The sequence below is a fragment of the Thamnophis elegans genome, chromosome 7 (genome assembly GCF_009769535.1).
Source record: "Thamnophis elegans isolate rThaEle1 chromosome 7, rThaEle1.pri, whole genome shotgun sequence".
Taxonomy (NCBI): Eukaryota; Metazoa; Chordata; class Lepidosauria; order Squamata; family Colubridae; genus Thamnophis; species Thamnophis elegans.
In genome coordinates, this window is record NC_045547.1 from 79,478,055 (window position 1) to 79,496,462 (window position 18,408).

At 42.5% G+C, this 18,408-nt stretch overlaps 1 protein-coding gene across 1 annotated transcript; it reads left to right on the plus strand.

Moving 5' to 3' along the window:
* The first annotated feature begins 597 nt into the window (after nt 1–597).
* On the plus strand, nt 598–9,888 carry PRKAR2B (protein kinase cAMP-dependent type II regulatory subunit beta). The gene is made up of 6 exons (XM_032221887.1): nt 598–624; nt 835–936; nt 4,529–4,603; nt 6,640–6,705; nt 7,199–7,337; nt 9,340–9,888. Exons 1-6 carry the CDS (start codon nt 598–600, stop codon nt 9,471–9,473), a joined length of 543 nt encoding a protein of 180 aa, XP_032077778.1. The 3' UTR covers nt 9,474–9,888.
* The last annotated feature ends 8,520 nt before the right edge of the window (nt 9,889–18,408 follow it).

An 18,408-nucleotide genomic window follows, 5' to 3' on the forward strand; every position in this document is an offset into this window, starting at 1 on the left:
GGCCCAGGTTCCTCCCCAACCTCCTCACTGTCAGAGTCTGCCACCACGGGCCACAACAAGAATCAATAGCTTAGAAAGGGTGAAGTTTCAACCCTAAATTGTGCTTGCCATTTTGGGGTGAGGGTTTTTTTGGACACTCTTGCAGATGCCCCCCTCCCCCCCAATTTGGATCTGTTAATATCTGGAGCTAATTGCAGCTTGTGTGCTGTCAGCTCCAGATATTGGAGAGCTTGTGGGGAGAAAGAGGATGAGAATAGCTCCTCCCTTATAGTTCCCAGAGTATATGCTTTATAGTGCAAGCATTCTGCTTTGGCTTGGCAAGATTCTGTCTATAGGTGAGGAACAACAAAGGAACATGCTTAGAGAATCTCTACAGGGATACCTTCTTACTCAATTGCTTTGAAACTCATCAGATTTGCTACTGAATGCATTTTGACATGAAACTTTTGCCCCAGTACTCATCATTTGTTTAGTATTCAATGCACAAGCTAGAAGCTGTTGTTGCTGGGTGCCTTGTGACTCACAACATTATTCCTTAACTGGAAAAATATGTTTGTTACTCATAGTTTTTGATACTCCTCATGCCTCCTGGAAATGATGAACGACGAGTACCAAGGTACCACTGTATCTTGATTTTTGGAGCCTGACACTCAACTGAGAATTAAAACAGTCCACTGAACATGGTTAGGCTTACACACTTGTGCAAATACACATCAGGTTCTGGACTAACCGCACCAGAGAATGTACCATTCTCTGCCAATGAAAACACTGTTTGTGTTGTTGTGAATATCTCACTTTTTAACTATTATTTATGTATCTTTCCATTTTTTTTAGGACAGAGTAACATTTCGAAGAATCATTGTGAAAAACAACGCGAAAAAGAGAAGAATGTACGAAAATTTCATTGAGTCGTTGCCCTTCCTTAAATCTTTAGAAGTAAGTGCGGCTTACTAGAGATATTTCAGTCATTTTGTGCAGAATGGGCTGTTTGATGTCAAACAATAATGTCATATGTGCATTTACAGATTTTCTAATATAACCGACCTTCATATTAATTAATTTATTGTCATTGTACGTATATGCACAGTATACCCATATGTTCTGACACCCCCCCCCTCCGTCCAGGAACGAAAGCCGAGACAAACGTAAATGAGAATGTTTTTTAATAAGTCCAGACTCTCGGTGGCTAAAAGCCAAATCAACAAAGAGATATGCACTTTGGCAGCAAGTCCTACAAACCTTGGCAGCAATGCAAACAAACTCTGGCAGCAATCCAGCCTGCCGAGTTTGTTTCTCGTTAGTCCCTAACGTTGACTTCTGCAAGAAGGGCGTGGCACAAGCAGTCCCTTTTATAATCTGGAGAAGAGCTTAATGAGCATCAGCTGAGCGTAATTACATCCTGTAATTACGTAGTTGTCTTGACGCCGAGTAGCCCTTCGACGGCGTGCATCCCGGAACAACTCACAGGTGGTTTCTGGATCACTCTCTCTGTCTCCTCCCCACTGATCCAAGGCTCAGGTGCCACCTGGTGGCCAACCAGCCTCTCTGGGCCCTGCTCGGAGTCGGAACCCTGTCCAGGGTCCTCCACATCCTCCAGGGCCGACTCATAAGGCCCCACCCCTACACCACCCAAGCGTCCACAACAGACCAAGTAATGCTGTCCAACAGCTTACTGATGGTGGCCCTTTAGTTCATTGTTGAGTGCAATGATAGCTCTGGGATAAAATCTATTCCGAAGATGTGTAGTCTGAGTCTTAATCGTTCTGTATCTTCTGCCAGAAGGCAACAGTCCAATAAGATTGTAAGCAGAATGGGAAGAATGCCTGAGAATGTTATGCAGCTTCCTCAAACAGAGAGATGCGAAGATGTCATCCAGGGCTGGTAGCTGGAGCCCGGTGATATTCTGGGCAGTTTTAATGATTCTCTGTAGAGCGTTTTTGTCCGCTGCAGAGCTGCTCCCAAACCATGCAAGAATGCCGTATGTCAGGACACTCTCAACGGTGCTGCGATAGTAGGATAGAAGTAGATGCCGAGATAAATTTATCTTCCTGAGCATTCTCAGGAAGTACAGCCTCTTCTGTGCCTTCTTCACAAACATGTTAGCATTCATAGTCCATGGGAGGTCCTCCGAGATATGCTGTATTTTTCAGAGTATAAGACGCACCTTTTCCCCTCCTAAAAAGATGTGGAGACTCGAGAAAGAGTGCAGAGAAGAGCAACAAAGATTATTAGGGAACAGGAGGCTAAAACATATAAAGAACGGTTGCTGGAACTGGGTATGTCCAGTTTAATGAAAAGAAAGACTAGGGCAGACATGATAGAAGTCTTCCAATATCTCAGGGGTTGTCACAAAGAAGAGGGAGTCAAGCTATTCTCCAAGGCACCTGAGTGTAGAACAAGAGGCAATGGGTGGAAACTAATCAAGGAGAGAAGCAATTTAGAACTGAGGAGAAATTTCCTGACAGTCAGAACAATCAATCAGCGGAACAACTTCCCTCCAGAAGTTGTGAATGCTCCAACACTGGAAGTCTTTAAGAAGATGTTGGATATCCATTTGTCTGGAACGGTATAGGGTTTCCTGCCTAGGCAGGGGGTTGGACTAGAAGACCTCCAAGGTCCCTTCCAACTCTGCTATATTGTATTGTATTGCATTGCATTTTAAAAGAGCATGGAAATGTTGGTGCTCCTTAATTCACCAATATAGCCATTTTGGCCTCCCAAGGTTCCACCCCCACATCCCATTTTTGCGAAAAACAGGCGGTTTTGCCTTCCCCCAGCTCCCAGCAGCATTCTGCAGGCTTCAGCAAGGCTGGTGGGGGAAAGCAAAAATGCCTCTGTTTTTGTGAAAAACAGCCAGCTTTCTGCAAAAACAGTGTTTTTTTCCTTCCCCATACCTGCTGAAGCTGAAGAGTGCTCCTGGGGGCTGGGGAGTACAAAAAACGTTTTTTCTTACTTACCTCTTCTAAATCTCGGTGCGTCTTATACACCAGTGCGTCTTCTAGTCCGAAAAAATACGGTAAATGCCCAGAAATTTAAAACTACCAACCTTCTGCACCTCCTCGCCGTTTATGTACAATGGTAAACGTACATCTCTTTCCTCCTGAAGTCAGTTGTAAGTTCTTTTGTTTTTTTTTCTGTGTGTTGAATGTAAGATTATTTTCTTTACACCACAATCTCAGCCGTTGTACTTCCTTTCTATAAGCAGACTCATTGTTCTTATTAATGAGTCCCACCACTGTCGTGTCATCCGCAAATTCATATAATTCAGTTCTGTTGTTTGGGAAGGAAAAACAACTTGCCTTTGTAAATCATACCTGTTTTTATTATCAAGGGCTAACGGAGCCAGAGTAGCTACTCTCGATTGAATCTCGGGAGGTTGTAACAACAGGTAGTCCTCGAATTACGAACATAATTGAGCCCAACATGTATGTTGCTAAGCGAGACATTTGCTCAGTGAATTTTACCCAGCTTTATGAGTTTTCTCGCCGCAGATATTAAGCGAATCACTGCAGTTATTGAGTTAGTAACACGGCTGTTGAATCTGGCTCCCAAATCGATTTTCCTTGTCAGAAGGTCGCAAAAGGTGATTCCATGACCCCAGGACACTGTCATAAATATAATTCGGTTGGCAAGTGTCTGAATTTTAATCACATGACTGTGGGGAGGCCGCAACAGTCATTAAGTGTGAAAAACGGTCATAAGTCTGTGCCATTGTAACTGGACAGTCGCTAAATGAACCGTTGTAAGTTGAGGACTACCTGTATAGACATAGATATATTGATTCTGGCGAATAAATATTCTTAATGCGTATCTCTAAATATATGCTAAACTACCATCTAGTGAATGTTGTTCCTTTCTCTGAGGAACTTGTATTATTGTAGTTTTATTTTCAATTGCTAAATTCCAAACATAATTGCAAAAAAAAAACCATGCAAGTATTTCTCTTGGAGTAATTTCTACCAAAAAGAATAAATGTACCTTCATTTTTCAACTAAATGGCTGTGACTTTGCTGTGCCTTAACTGAATTTCTCCTTCGTTTTCTAAATAAAATATCAGCAGGCCAATAATCCATTTTTTTCCACCGTGACTCTTCATATTTTCTAAACAGACTCTTAAATATATTATTATGACTAGGTTTATTAGAACATGGGTTCCGAAATGGAATTTAGCATGACATTTGAAACCAATGTAAAAAATAAAATGAAAAGCAAAACTTTGGAATCTTATGTCGGAGCACAGCTTCAAAACAAATTAAGAGTATCACAGCATGTAACAGCAATAATGACGATTTCCATTACATTGGTGAGATCAGGGTGGGTTGCTCTCTGTTCAGTCCGGATTGGATGAACAGGTAGTGGCAGTGGTAGGAGGCTCCGCCCACCCGCCCGCGCAGAAGCAGCGCACGAGCAAACCGGTAGTAAAAAAATTGGCAACCCACCACTGGGTGATGAAATATGTGTGTGTATATATGATATGAAATATGTGTGTATATATATTTACAAAAACTCTCTTATTTTCTGTTTTAAGCTTTCTGAACGTTTGAAAGTGGTGGACGTGATAGGTACCAAAATATATAAAGACGGGGAACAAATAATTGTTCAGGTAATTTACTTCATTGTTCTACGTGTTTATTATTCTGTTATTCTTTAGTTATTTAAAAGCACAATGACTTATTGTTATAAAGGATTTAATGAGGCAAAACCACCTGAAAAACAGTGATCAAAAGCTTTTTTTCCTCTTTCCTTTTTCATCCGTCCTTTTCAAAAAGAGAGAATGATGATGGCATTGCCTAACACCTGGATTTTCAGAAGGTAGCTTATTCTAACTCTCTTGAGTTAAGAGATACTAAGGGGTGATTGAGGCACAACCTTGTTTAACTTCCCTGTAGAGAAACTGTTGGACCTACCACAACTTAAATCTCTTTTAAAAAAAAACCTGGCTTCATTTGTTGAGAAAGGTATAGTTTACATTAGAACTTCTGTTTATATACAGCACCGCAGAACAAGGAGTACAGTCACCATGTGCTTTACTGCTCAACTGAAACTGGAAACTCTACTTACAACAAAAGAGCATAGTGTGTAATACCATAGCTCCAAACTTGTAAACACTGCCATCTACTGGCTGAATACTACTGTAATTGTTCAATAGAAGTGTATTCCAACAATGAAGTCCAACAGTTTATTAGAGATGAAGTGTATTGCAGTAGCGCAAAACCAAAACTGAAAACCACACATCAAAATCTCTAGCGTTTCCTTCCCTTAAATGTCTCTCATTGCCCAAAGCAGAGTAACCAATCAGGTTTTATGGAGCCGTGGTGGCGCAGTGGTTAGGGTGCAGTACTGCAGGCTATTTCAGCTGACTGTTATATGCAGTTCAGCGGTTCAAATCTCACCGGCTCAAGGTTGACTCAGCCTTCCATCCTTCCAAGGTGGGTGAAATGAGGACCCAGACTGGGGGGGCAATATGCTGACTCTGTAAACCACTTAGAGAGGGCTGAAAGCCCTATGAAGCGGTATAAATCTAACTGCTATTGCTATTGCTATTAAGGCAAGATGTCTTCTTAACGGTCACTCCAAGTATAGTTTGGTACGCGGCTCCCCTTCTTCCCGCTGGGTGACCTTGAGGCAGCCTCTCAAGGTGATACAGTGCTTACTTTTGTTTCCCCAAGCATTTAATGACCGTTCAATGTTACAACAGCACTGAAAAAAGTGACAGACAACCATTTTTCTCACAAAATGGGGCAGCATCCCCATGGTCACATGATCAAAATGGTTCCACCACAAATGCGCGAACGACAAAGCGCGCCTGACTAAACTGCGGTGACAAAACTGCGCCGACAAAACCGCGCCGACGAATGAGCGCTGAAGCGCGCCGACAACAGCGTGCCGACAGAAGCGCGCTGTAACCCTAACCCTAAACCTCACCCTAAACCTACCCTAAACCTAGCCCTAAACCTAGCCCTAAACCTAACCCTAAACCTTACCTTAACTTAAATCGCGCTTCTGTCGGCGCGCTTTTGTCGGCGCGCTGTTGTCGGCGTGCTTTTGACATCGCGGTTTTAGCGCTGCAGTTTTGTCGGCGCGCTTTTGTCGCGTTCGCGCATTTGTCGGGTCACGGATCAAAATTCAGATGCTTGGAAATTGGTTCATACTTATGACCATTGCAGTGTCCCAGGGTCATGTGATCAGCTTCTACAACGTTCTGGCAATCAAAATCCATGCGAAATCCAGATTCACTTAACAGCTATGTTGCTCACTTAACAAATGCAATGGTTCACTTAACAACTATGGCAAGAAGAGTCGTAAAACGGACCAAACTCACTTGAGAAATGTTTCACTCAGCAGCATAAATTTTGGACTCAATTATGGTCGTAATTCGAGGACTACCTGTAATTACCAAATGACTAATTGGTAGAGAAGGTACACTTCTGAATACTTTTAATTCAGTGCCCTGCTAAATTTCTTCAAGCGCCTGCAATAATATTACTATTATTTTATTTGTACCATTTCTGAGAATTAACTGATCGATCGATCGATGGATTTGGGGATATTTTTTTAAAAAGTTTCTACTTAAAAAAACAACGCTGGAATTATTAAAGAATTGTCTTTTTATGTTTTATTATTCTCAACTCTCTGTAGGGAGACATGGCGGACAGTTTTTATATTGTCGAATCTGGAGAAGTGAAAATTACAATGAAAAGAAAGGTACCATCCTTCAAGAATTATTAAAATGGTTTTCAGTCGACTCGGTTAGATTAATGCCGATTAAAAATAATGTAATAATGCATTAATTTATTGATAAAATCATTTATCAATTAAATTGGCGGTGGGATTCCAAATCTTTTCCTCCTGGGTTTATGTGCATGCGCTCAAAGACCGCCCTCGGTGTCAGCGCTGGTGAGCTGAGCTGTTGTTTACCTCAGCTGAGGCGCGGCAATCCGCTCTCCCGCGCAAATCAGCTGAGCTAAAAAACAAGGGAATATAGGACAGGGAACGGTGGGGGTTGGGGAGGGCAGGGCCAACCAGAGGCAATATTTGCCGGTTCTCCAAACCACTCAAAATATCCGCCAGCAGTTCATCAGAACCGGTGCGAACCGGCTGAATACCGCTTCTGAATTAAATAATAAAACAGATTTTTATCTTGGCTGCATTGAGGTAAATGTTTGTGTGTTTTGTTTTGGTTTTTTTTACTTCCCAGGGCAAACAAGACATAGATGGAAACGAAGCGGTGGAAATCGCCCGCTATACCAGAGGGCAGTATTTTGGCGAATTGGCGCTTGTAACGAACAAACCTCGAGCTGCTTCGGCCTTCGCCCTTGGCACCGTCAAGTGCTTAAGTAAGGCAGAGGGCTTGCATTTTGGAACATAAGTTTGTTTCTGGTTTGGGGTAGCCTTTTTTTAATTAAAAAAAAGTCGACATAACAATTTAAAAAAAAACGTTTATACAGAAACAAACGAAGCAAACAGATTGAATATCAGAATCAGAATAGAGCTGGAAGAGACCTTGGAGGTCTTCTAGTCCAACCCGCTGCTCAAGCAGGAGACCTTGTACCATTTCAGACAGGGAGCTGTCCAGTCTCTTCTTAAAAACCTCCAGTGACATTCAATCAATCAATGAATCAATCAATCAGAATAGAGCTGGAAGGGACCCTGGAGATCTTCTAGAACAGCCCCCTGCCCAAGCAGGAGACCTATACCATTTCAGATGAATGAATGACCAGCCACTTTTTTAAATCCTCCAATGATGAACCACCCACAGCTTCTGGAGGCCAGCTGTTCCACTGGTTAATTGTCCTCACTGTTAGGAAGTTTCTGCTCAATTCCAGGTTGCTTCTCCCTTTGGTTAGTTTCCAACCATTGTTTCTTGTCCTGCCCTCTGATGCTTCGGAAAATAAGTTGACCCCCTCTTCTTTGAGCCAAGGTGGCGCAGTGGTTAAATGCAGCACTGCAGGCTACTGCTAGATCAGCAGGTCAGCGGTTCAAATCTCACCGGCTCAGGGTTGACTCAGCCTTCCATCCTTCCGAGGTGGGTAAAATGAGGACCCAGATTGTTGGGGGCAATATGCTGACTCTCTGTAAACCGCTTAGAGAGGCCTGAAAGGCCTATGAAGCGGTATATAAGTCTACTGCTATTGCTATTGCTTTGTGGCAGCCCCTCAAATACCGGAATACTGCTATTACGTTCCCCCTAGTTCTTCTTTCTCTAGACTAGCCCAACCCAATTCCTCTAACCGTTCTTCATATGTTTTAGTCTCCACTACCTGATAAAACTGGCGCTGCCCCGATATTTATTCATCCCAATCCTCCTCCCATGAACATCACAACAATTTCTAATATTGGATTTTCCCCCTTACCAGAGGGAGCCTCCCTTGTGGAGTACTGTGAAGCCGTTAGCATGGCAACTCCACAGCGCTGTACAGTAGAATCCATTTTATGGAAGTACGGTAGAAGCCGTTTTAAGGCACAACAGGCTGTATCTTAACAGAACACCCCCCCCCAGGGGTGTCTTACCCCCACAGTGTTTGTTTCTAGAGGGTAAGTCATCTGTGTACCAAGTTTGGTTGAAATTGCTCAAGGCAATTCCAGAGTTATGCTGGAACATACACACAGCCTTTTTTTGGTGTGTATATCTGTCTGTCGTCTGTCTGTCTGTCTATATGGGTGTAGGTATTCTGGTCTTGTTGTATTTGGGTCTTTTCCCATGTATCTCAATCTCAATCTTACACGGGAAATAAATAAATATATATATATATATATATATATATATATATATATATATATATATATATATATATATATATATATATACATACATACATACATACATACATACATACATACATACATATAATATACATATATATATATATATTTAACAGCACAAATGCAATACAAATGTAACAAGGCAACATAAAAAAAAGGCTTTCTGCCTGGATGGCTCCCAGAGTGAGTCGATAGACAGAAAAGGGAAGCAGTATGCTCCCTCCCATATTTGGGCATACCAGGGGTTGTGACACAATACAAACCTATTTCCTTGGCTTAGCTGATAAAGGAGGAGAGCCTGTGGCTTAGTGGCTAACACAACTGCCTAATATGTAATACAGCCCAGGTTCGATTCCCAGTAAGGGTATGGCTAGCTGATGAGAGCTAAATAGCTTGAAATAGATCTATACTAGTCTCCCTTTATTTATTTATCAGCACAAATGCAACACACACACACACGCACACACGCATATATTTACAATTTCATAGAACAAAATTTGTCCATAGAAATAATTCACTTTCCTGCCTTCCCCGTGGTGTATCTGCATGTAATTTCTCTCCCTTTTAATATTTTAGTTATGGATGTACAAGCTTTTGAAAGGCTATTGGGACCTTGCATGGAAATTATGAAAAGGAACATCGCCAACTACGAAGAGCAACTGGTGGCGCTGTTTGGAACGAACATGGATATTTCTGAGCCTAGCGCATGAAGAAGGGAGCCGCGCGACCTGTGTGCAACAAATAGCACATTAGTGGTTAGTTCCACTGACCACACACCTTATCTTCCTATAGATGCTAAGCATTGTTCTTGGTTTTACAGGGGCTTCGATTCCTCTTGCGCCCCTGTCTCAACTATTTTTATTTGCCTTTTTTTTCCTTCTGTACAGAGTCATTCAGATTTATCGGTACGTGGAATAGACAGGTTATTCGATGCCCCCCCCCCCTTTTAAAAGCTTTCGGTCCGCCAGCATTTCAGCTTTCCAAGAACACCAGGTTCAAAACGCCTTCGGTGGCAATGCACAAGCTTCCACAGGTAGTCCCCGACCTACCAGAGAGTTCATTTAGTGACCTTCCAGAGTTACAACGGCACTGAAATAGTGGCCGGATCATTTTTCACATTTACGACCATTGTCATGGGGATTAACCTTCAGATGCTTGACAACCGACTCGCATTTATGGCGGTTGCAGTGTCCTGGGGGGGTGTATGTCATGTGACCACTTTGCGTGGCCTTCCGGCAAGCAGATTCAACTTATTTAACAACTGTGTTACTAATTTAACAACTGCAGTGATTCGCCTAACTTAACAACATAAATTCTGGGCTCAATGGTGCTCGTAAGTTGAGGACTACCTGTGATCTCGGTCATCCAGTTCATGGTTGTCCCAAATGTGTTTTTTTCAAAAGTCAACTGGACTTTTTTTTCCTGAAGAAGTTTCGCTTCTCCTCCAAGAAGCTTCCTCGGTTCTAACTGAACCGAAGAAGCTTCTTGGAGGAGAAGCGAAATGTCTTCAAGAAAAACACGAGCCCGGTTGCCTTTTGAAAAATCCCCTTTGGGATATGTCATTTAGGAAGTCCAAGATACACAGTATTGCAATGTAAAAAATATGTGCAAACCGACGTCTTTTTTTTTATTTTAACTTGTCCAATTGCGAGTCGCTTCCTGAAATTTAATCTCCTTTTCTTTTAGCAAAAAGGCCAGTGCCATTTTCAGAAATAAAGGCCCAGATTTCATCTGAGCATCTCTTTAACACAATATTGCAGAGATTTTGCGGATCAAACCCGTTCCCAGTGTGACTACGGGTTTTTTTTTTTGTGTGTGTGTAAATTATCCCAGAATCTCATTTGGAAGTTATGGCAGAAATAAATAAATTTTCATTTTTGTCCACATGTCCAATGAATGTGAATAGGTTAAGGTTGTTTAGGGGTACTCGAGTGCACGAACGCGGTCTAGGAGAATTTAGATTGTACGGTATTTTGATTTGAATCGGTATTCAAGGTGGCATTTATATAAAGATTTGAACAAATGTATTTGAGGGTGGGGTGGGAAACGATAAAGCATGGCCTACTTGTGTTCTGGGTAAATTTATGACCTCTGTCTGGTCTCCGTCTGTCTGATTATTTGTCCTTTTTTTACACCAAGAATGTTTTATAAGATTTCGTCTCGTCTCTCGATGAAGGACGCTTGTATACAACCCTTCCAGAATGTGGGAGGTTTATGATGATGCTGTATAGTTTTTCTTGCTGTTGTACTTAAACTGTAGATGTACTGTTTTCACACCCGAGAACCATTGTTACCTGTGCACTGGTGAAAAGGCAAAAAAAATGATTTAATAAGGGACTCATTGTCGCATTTCAACAGGCAGTGTTCGCCCTTGAATTCAGCAAAACTCCTACTACACGGATACACCCAGTAGTATGATTTCACGGAATAACACCCAGTATCAATACGGAAGGTTGATCTTGGTTGCCTTTTGAGGCTGTTCTTCACTGTCCTTTCTTGGTTCTTCCTGGGTTCCCGTTCAATTACAGGTCGTCCTCGACTTACGACAGCTCACTTAGTGACGTTTAGGAGTTACAACAGCCCTGAAAAAAGGGAGTTGCGGCTGTTTTTTTCACACTGATGATAGTTGCAGCATCCCCAAGATCATGTGAATAAAATTCAGATGCTTAGCAACCGACTCGTACTTACGACGGTTGCAATGTTCTGGGGTCACGTGATCCCTTTTGCGACCTTAATGGAGAAGCCAGATTCACTTAACGACCGTGCTAATAATTGAATAACTGCAGTGATTCGTTTCACCAAAGTGGCAGGAATAAGTCGTAAAATGGGTCAAAGGGAACTCACATTTATGACAGTACCCCCTTTAGTGACCGTCTGACAAGCAAAGTCAATGGGGAAGCCAGATTCGCTTAACCAACTGTGCTACTGTGACAACTGCAGTGATTCGCTTAACGACCGTGGCAAACAAATGTCATAACATGGGGCAAGACTCGCTTAACAAAATTTGGAAATTTCAGGTTCATTGTGATCACGAAGCGAGGACTTACAATTATAGGGTCTAACTTTCACTTTTGACTCTGTCAATCAGACTGTCATGCCAAAATTTAACTAGATTGGTTCAAAATTACCATAAGGGAAAGTTAAGAGCTTATTTCAGTCTTCCTTTGGGGGAAAAATATGTTCATGATTCTTTCAACTAAATGTAATGTTTAAAACAGATGGCATGGAGTTTCCTTCTTGCCTGGAAGAAAAAAATGGTATTTGCTATCAAATACAATAGATGGTATGTAACAGAATCATAGAAGGGAATAACCTTCCCTTCTATTAACCTTGGAAGGGGCCTCAGAGGTCTTCTAGTCCAACCCCCTGCTTAGGCAGGAATCCCTATACCATTTCAGACAATTAGTTGTCTAATCTCTTCTTAAAAACTTCCAGTGTTGGAGCATTCACAACTTCTGGAGGCAAGTTGTTCCACTGATTAATTGTTCTCAAAGTTTCTCCTTAGTTCTAAGTAGCTTGATTAGTTTCCACCCATTGCTTCTTGTCCTACCCTCAGGTGCCTTGGAGAATAGTTTCACTCCAGTGGTGGATTCAAATAATTTAACAACCGGTTCTCTGCCCTAATGGCCAGCTGGGTAAGCGGGGCTCAGTGGTCACGTGACTGGGTGGGTGTGGCCAACTCAACGTCATTCCCATCGATGGGCGCTTCGCCTTAGCTCTTACAATGTAATTAGGGTTAACCAGAGAGGCAGTTTCTGTAAACAGGGAAATTGAGGTTAGGCTAGAAACAACACCAGAATGTTTCCTTCCTGCCTTCCTTACAGGATTAGCCCTGTAAAGGGGGGAAAAACAAAAGGAGATTTCTTCCAACAACCGGTTCTCCGAACTGCCTGGAAAGTTAACAACCGGTTCTCCCGGATAGGTGCGAACCGGCTGAATCCCACCACTGTTTCACTCCCTCTTCTTTGGGGCAGCCCCTGAGATATTGGAAGACTGCTATCATGTCTCCCCTAGTCCATCTTTTCATTAAACTAGACATACCCCAATTCCAGCAACCTGTTTATTAAATAGTTAGCAAATTGGTTCGGGAAAGTCCTTATACAACAGTATTATATACTTTATCATACAGGATGATATAAACGTGACAACATTTTATATATCTTGATAAAAGTATTATCAATTGATTGGAAAAAGTTCTTGTGTTATAGTTTGAAGGGAATAATTAGACAAGAAGGTAATCTATATGGTCACTTTTTTCTATGAACACTCTGGCACACATTTAAAAATAAATAAAATTCTGATTAGGCAGCTAAGTTGGTTGGGCCTCGATCCAGAGAACTATGCAATCAGTTTAAAAGGCTAAGGAAAGTTTTAGAAGGATGTTCATTCTAAAATAAAGAAGAAACTTGTTGTACGGAACAAATTTCTTTTAAAAGAGATCTTCAAATTACTTCCGATGAAGCCCGAAGGTGATTTTCAAAAGAAAAACACTTTAAGAAATTATTATTTAAATTCCCTGGTTCCTATTCATATATATATGAATAAAGGGGAATATAATATAAAGGGGAACCTTTACCTTTATATTACTTTTATAAATAACTCAAGGTGGAAAACATACTGCCTTGACTTCCAGTCCAAATGTCTACGGGTTCAACCCAGATTAAAAAAAAAAAACAAAATCAAACCTTTACATCTCTATTAAAAAGGGTGGCTAAGACTTTGAGCTTGTCGATCAGAAAGGCCGGCGGTTCAAATCCCTAGTACAGATCTAGGGGGTTGGACTAGATCAGTGGTCCCCAACCCCCGGTCCGCGGACCGGTGCCGGGCCGTGGAGTACCTGGCACCGGGCCGCGCAGCGGTCGGGGGCCATGATCGCTGCAGCGGCCGGGGGCCATGATCCCTGCTGCCTCTTCACCCACACGCGCAGCCTGAGATCAACCCCGGACTCGAACCCGAGAGCCGCCTCTCCGGTCCAAACCCCACTCCCACCCCGGCCGCCCGCCCAGCCGCCTGGTAGCCCGTGGAGACGGAGCGCGTTCGGTTCGCCGCTACCTGGGGGCGCCGTCCCCATGACGTCACCGCGGAGTCCTCGCCTCCTTCCCTGGCGAGGCTTTCTCCCCGCCAGCCAATCAGAGGCCAGTCCCCGGGCAAGCGGGGACAAGTTGCTGGCCGGTCGAAGCAGAAGCGGGAGATTGGAGGGGGGGAGAGAAGAGAGAGCGCTGGGCGGTGGCAGCGCGTTCCACAGCGGACTAGGCGCGCCGCGGGCTGCCAACCCCCCCCCCACACACACACACATACACACACTGCCTCTCTGGCAATTGGCTGCCCAGGAAGGGAGCGGGGAGCTTTCACAGATAGGAACGTGATGGGGTTTGTTTCTTCCCCCACTCCTGAGCCCTTTTTTTTTTTTTTTTTTGCTTGTCTGGGGTCTCCGCCGTGGAGCAGCCGAGGTCAGATGGGGAGGCAGAGAGAGAGAGAGAGAGAGAGAGAGAGATGGGCGGGTGGCAGCTGTCTGTGAAACATCTTCCCCTCCCCACCTCCTGGGCAGCCAATTGCCAGAGAGGCACGGTGGGGGTGGTGGGGTGGAAGGAAATAAAAAGAGAAGTTGCCCTTTCATTTTGCAATCTCTCTCTACGACCTTGTTTCATTCTCTTCCCTTTTGTTTCGTCCTCATTTCTCAATCTCAGCAACTTTAACACTTTTGGACTTCAACTCCCCAAATTGCCCAGCCAGCTAGAATAGATAGATAGATGGTGGATAGGTGATTGATAGATAGAGATGGATGGATGGATGGATGGATGGATGGATAAATAGATAAATAGATAGATGATAGATAGATAGAGGATATATACACATACACGCATACACACATACATACACAGAGAGAGACAGAGACAGAGACAGAGACAGACATGGATGGATAGATATCACAGAAGTGAGTACACCCCCTCACTTTTATCAATATTTAAGTATATCTTGCAGCAGTTTAGACATTAATGGCTGGGGGCCATGATCGCTGCAGAACAACGCCCCCCCCCCCCTGCGCGCGCTCAGCGGGCCACGGTAAAATTATCAAAGGCTGACTGGTCCGCGGCGATAAAAAGGTTGGGGACCACTGGACTAGATGACCTCCAAGGTCCCTTCCAACTCTTGTTACTGATCTCCGAAACCGGAGGCAGAGAAGATTAACCTGTAACTTTGAGAAACTGAACGTAAAAGTTGTTACCGAACTAAAGGAAAGCAAAAGACTTCATATCTTTTGGACTAGGCAAAAGTGGATCAGCTTCCATTAACTACACAAGATTTTCCCGTCTGTGGTTTTCAGTGAGCTTAGTTTAATTATTTGTACTGTGCTACAAAATTCAGTGAAGGTTAGGCATTATTTTGATCTACGTATGTATATATGTCTGCGCACCGTTTTATTTTAAGAGCGTTATAATCCCTTCTGCACATTATCCGTGGGAGCAGGAATACAAGGGGGGGGGGGGATCTTGAAAATATTCTCCCTTGCCGAAGAAAACCCTCTGTTTGTGTGTCACTCCCGTTTCCCGATTGTTAATGTTCTGTCTTTTTAACTGAGGCCTCTTTTTTATGGTACCTCTGAATTGTGAAATTTACAATGCACAAACTTAATAAAATAACTTTTGAATACAGAATGATCTTGTCGTGAGTCTGTGGCTCAGATGTTTTACCTAAGCACTAAGAGCGCATACTGGCTTTTGCAATGAAACCCAATGATGATGGAGCAGGGGCGAAATGCTCTGAAGTCACGCAGGCGCACCGCAGGCACGAAGAAGCCTCTTCTTAGCCTGCAAAGGTAAGTAGAATACCTGGGGGGGGGAAGGAAGCTATGCCGCGCGATTTAGATTCTCCCGAACCAGTACTTTAAAAATGCTTTAAAAAGTTCCAATGATCAGCTGTGCCACGCGATTTCTAGCGAATATAAGTGGCACAGCACAGCTGATTGTTGTGAACCGGTAGCATTTTATTTTTTATTATTTTATTATTTTATTATTATTATTATTATTTTATTTTATCAATTTCATATATACATTCACAATTATATGATCTCATAACTGTTATTAATAATATGTATTTATAACAATTTTCCCCTACAGTTGACAATATACTTGAAGATTGCTTTTTTAACATCCCATAGATCCATATCTTACAACGGTCCTACTTCTTCTTCCCTCCCTCCCTCTTTCCTTCCCTCGTTTCTTCTCTCCTACTCCCCTTCCTTCCCTCCTTCCTTCCCTCCCTCCTTCCCCTTCCCTCCTTCTCTCCTTCCTCCTTCCTTCCTTCCCTCCTTTCTTTTCTCCTCTCCTTCCTTCCCCCCTTCCTTCTCTCCTTCCTTCCCCCTTCCTTCTCTCCTACATTCCCTCCTTTCTTCTCTCCTTCTCCCTCCTTTCTTCTCTCCTTCCTTCCCTCCCCTTCCTCCCTCCTTCCTACCCCCCTTTCTTCTCTTCTCTCCTTCCTTCCTTCCTCCTTTCCTTTCCCTTCTCTCCTTCCCCTTCCTCCCCTTTACCCTTCCCCTCTTCTTCCCATTCCTCCCCTCTTTCCTACTCTTACATTCCCTCCCATTCTCTGCCTTTCCCTTTCTCCTATTCCTCTCCTTCCTATCTTTCCTTCTACTCCTCCCTCCATCCACTCTATCCGTTGTTGTGTTTACATATTCTTGTAAAAAAAAAAAAGTGGCACAGCACAGCTGATTGTTGTGAACCAGTAGCATTTTTTACTACCATTTCAGGCTAACTGGCCCGAACTGGTAGCATTTCACCCCTGTGATAAGAGTCTTAAGGACGGATATTTAAACAACGCACCATTAGGCTTGAAGGAATTTTGTTAGATTTTTTTTTTTAATTAGGACTCCCTCTGCTGGATTTGATTACTGAACACAATCTCTTTGAATAATAACATCGGCAGCAGTTGTCTTCCACAGTGATATTTCTTCAGAATGGATGGCCCGTATGGAATGATGTTAGTTTTAAAAAATGCCGAAGAACACACAACCATCTGAAGCTGTATTTAGCAAATTTGTGTTTTTTTGCTCTCTTGGAACCAGATGCCTGCCGAAAAGGAGAATTAATGTCTTTATTACTCAACCGGTTAGCAGTGTTGCTGAACAAAATTAGCTATGTTGCGTATTCCTAGCCAGCTAAAAAAGGAATTGTTTTTGGATGTACTGTGGTGGAATGTAGTAAGATGGATTTCCTGGGGAAAGAAGGGTTGCAACCCAAAGAAATAAGAGGCAACTAGTGTCCATGTTTTGGGGTTTTTTTTTAATAGATCTGATCATTTTATCAAAGAACAATTAAGTATGGAAGACTCCAGTATTTCGTTTGATGAGGGAGAATTTATTTATTTTTCATCCTGTTAATGGCTTTTATTCTGTCTTCTTATTTCTTTCCCAAAGGACTGAAAAGGCCTTGGAAGTTTTGTTTTGCCATTTTGTAGATTTTTTTTTTCTCCCATTGTTATATCCTTTTCAGATGGAATCAGAGCTACGGGACACTCCTTGTCACTGTAGAGAAATAAACATTACAGACATAAGCCAGATAAAATCTTGGTTTATTTTATTTAAGCCACCTAGCACACGTTTAAGAAGGGTTTTTTTAATAGTCAAACACAATTCATACATGAATAATTTATCATTCTGTGCCAATGAGTAAAGTACGTTTTGACGTGTTTTTGTTTAGATGGGTTTAAACATCCTGGATCCAACTTCCTTTAACTTAACAGTCTAGTAGAGGCTCCTTAAAGTTCATTGCTCTAAAAATAAATGAAGCTGCATTGGGCATAATGTGCCCTCTCTCTCCATTATGTTTTGACTTTAATAGCTCAGTGACTTTGCACTCTGCCGTATTCAGCTTGCAAAGAAGTCAAGATTTTCTTTCTTGCTAACTCAGTATCTGAAAAGGTTGTTTATTTAGCAGGCTGTAAAATGAATTACGTTTTAGAAAATACAATTATTTCAGGATGCAGAGCTGGTCTGATTTCAGATGCTTCTGCTGACATGTTGGAGGAGAGCACCTTTCTCGGGGGGAAAAAATCCAGCTTTTAAGACTAGAAATAATCAGGATAAGCCAGAGGGCAGATTCTCTGTGGACTGCAAAAACACTTCAAGAAGAAGTGAATAGATTTTATTTTACAATGCATGTTCATCCAATGCAAGTGTACTTTTATACTCCTTTAGTTCTTGCTTTAAGAATGACATTTCTTATGTGGGGGTCCTTTAAAGCTGTTGGAAGAAATGCCTATCTGGGTTCAGTTCCAAATGGGGAAAAAGACACTGGAAACATGGAGCTGCTTGGAAAGATGGTTTTAATGGTGGACAGGACCACATGGTTTGAGATCCTGAACAGAAAAGGGGATCACATGCTTCCAGATGTTGGGTGAAGAAGAAAAGAGAGAGAAAAGAAGGGGTTTGCTGAGAGTTCCTGGGTTTTTATACTATGTTTTATACCTGTTCCTGTGTAAGAAATGTATTCGATTGGTTGTCATACTCTCAGGGATGGGAGGTCTTAGCTAACTTTGTAGGTGTATGTCTTTTTGAGTCCCAAGCTTGGTTGAGTTCCCAGATGCCATGTGGTGAATTTCTATAGAAGGCTAATCCTATCTTTGTTATGTAAACTAGCTCAGGGT

Coding starts and splice junctions, on each gene's coding strand:
- PRKAR2B (XM_032221887.1), top strand. CDS start 598: ATGAACGACGAGTACCAAGGTACCACT. Junction 937..4,528: donor CCTTCCTTAAATCTTTAGAA/GTAAGTGCGGCT, acceptor TTCTGTTTTAAG/CTTTCTGAACGTTTGAAAGT. Junction 7,338..9,339: donor TGGCACCGTCAAGTGCTTAA/GTAAGGCAGAGG, acceptor TTAATATTTTAG/TTATGGATGTACAAGCTTTT.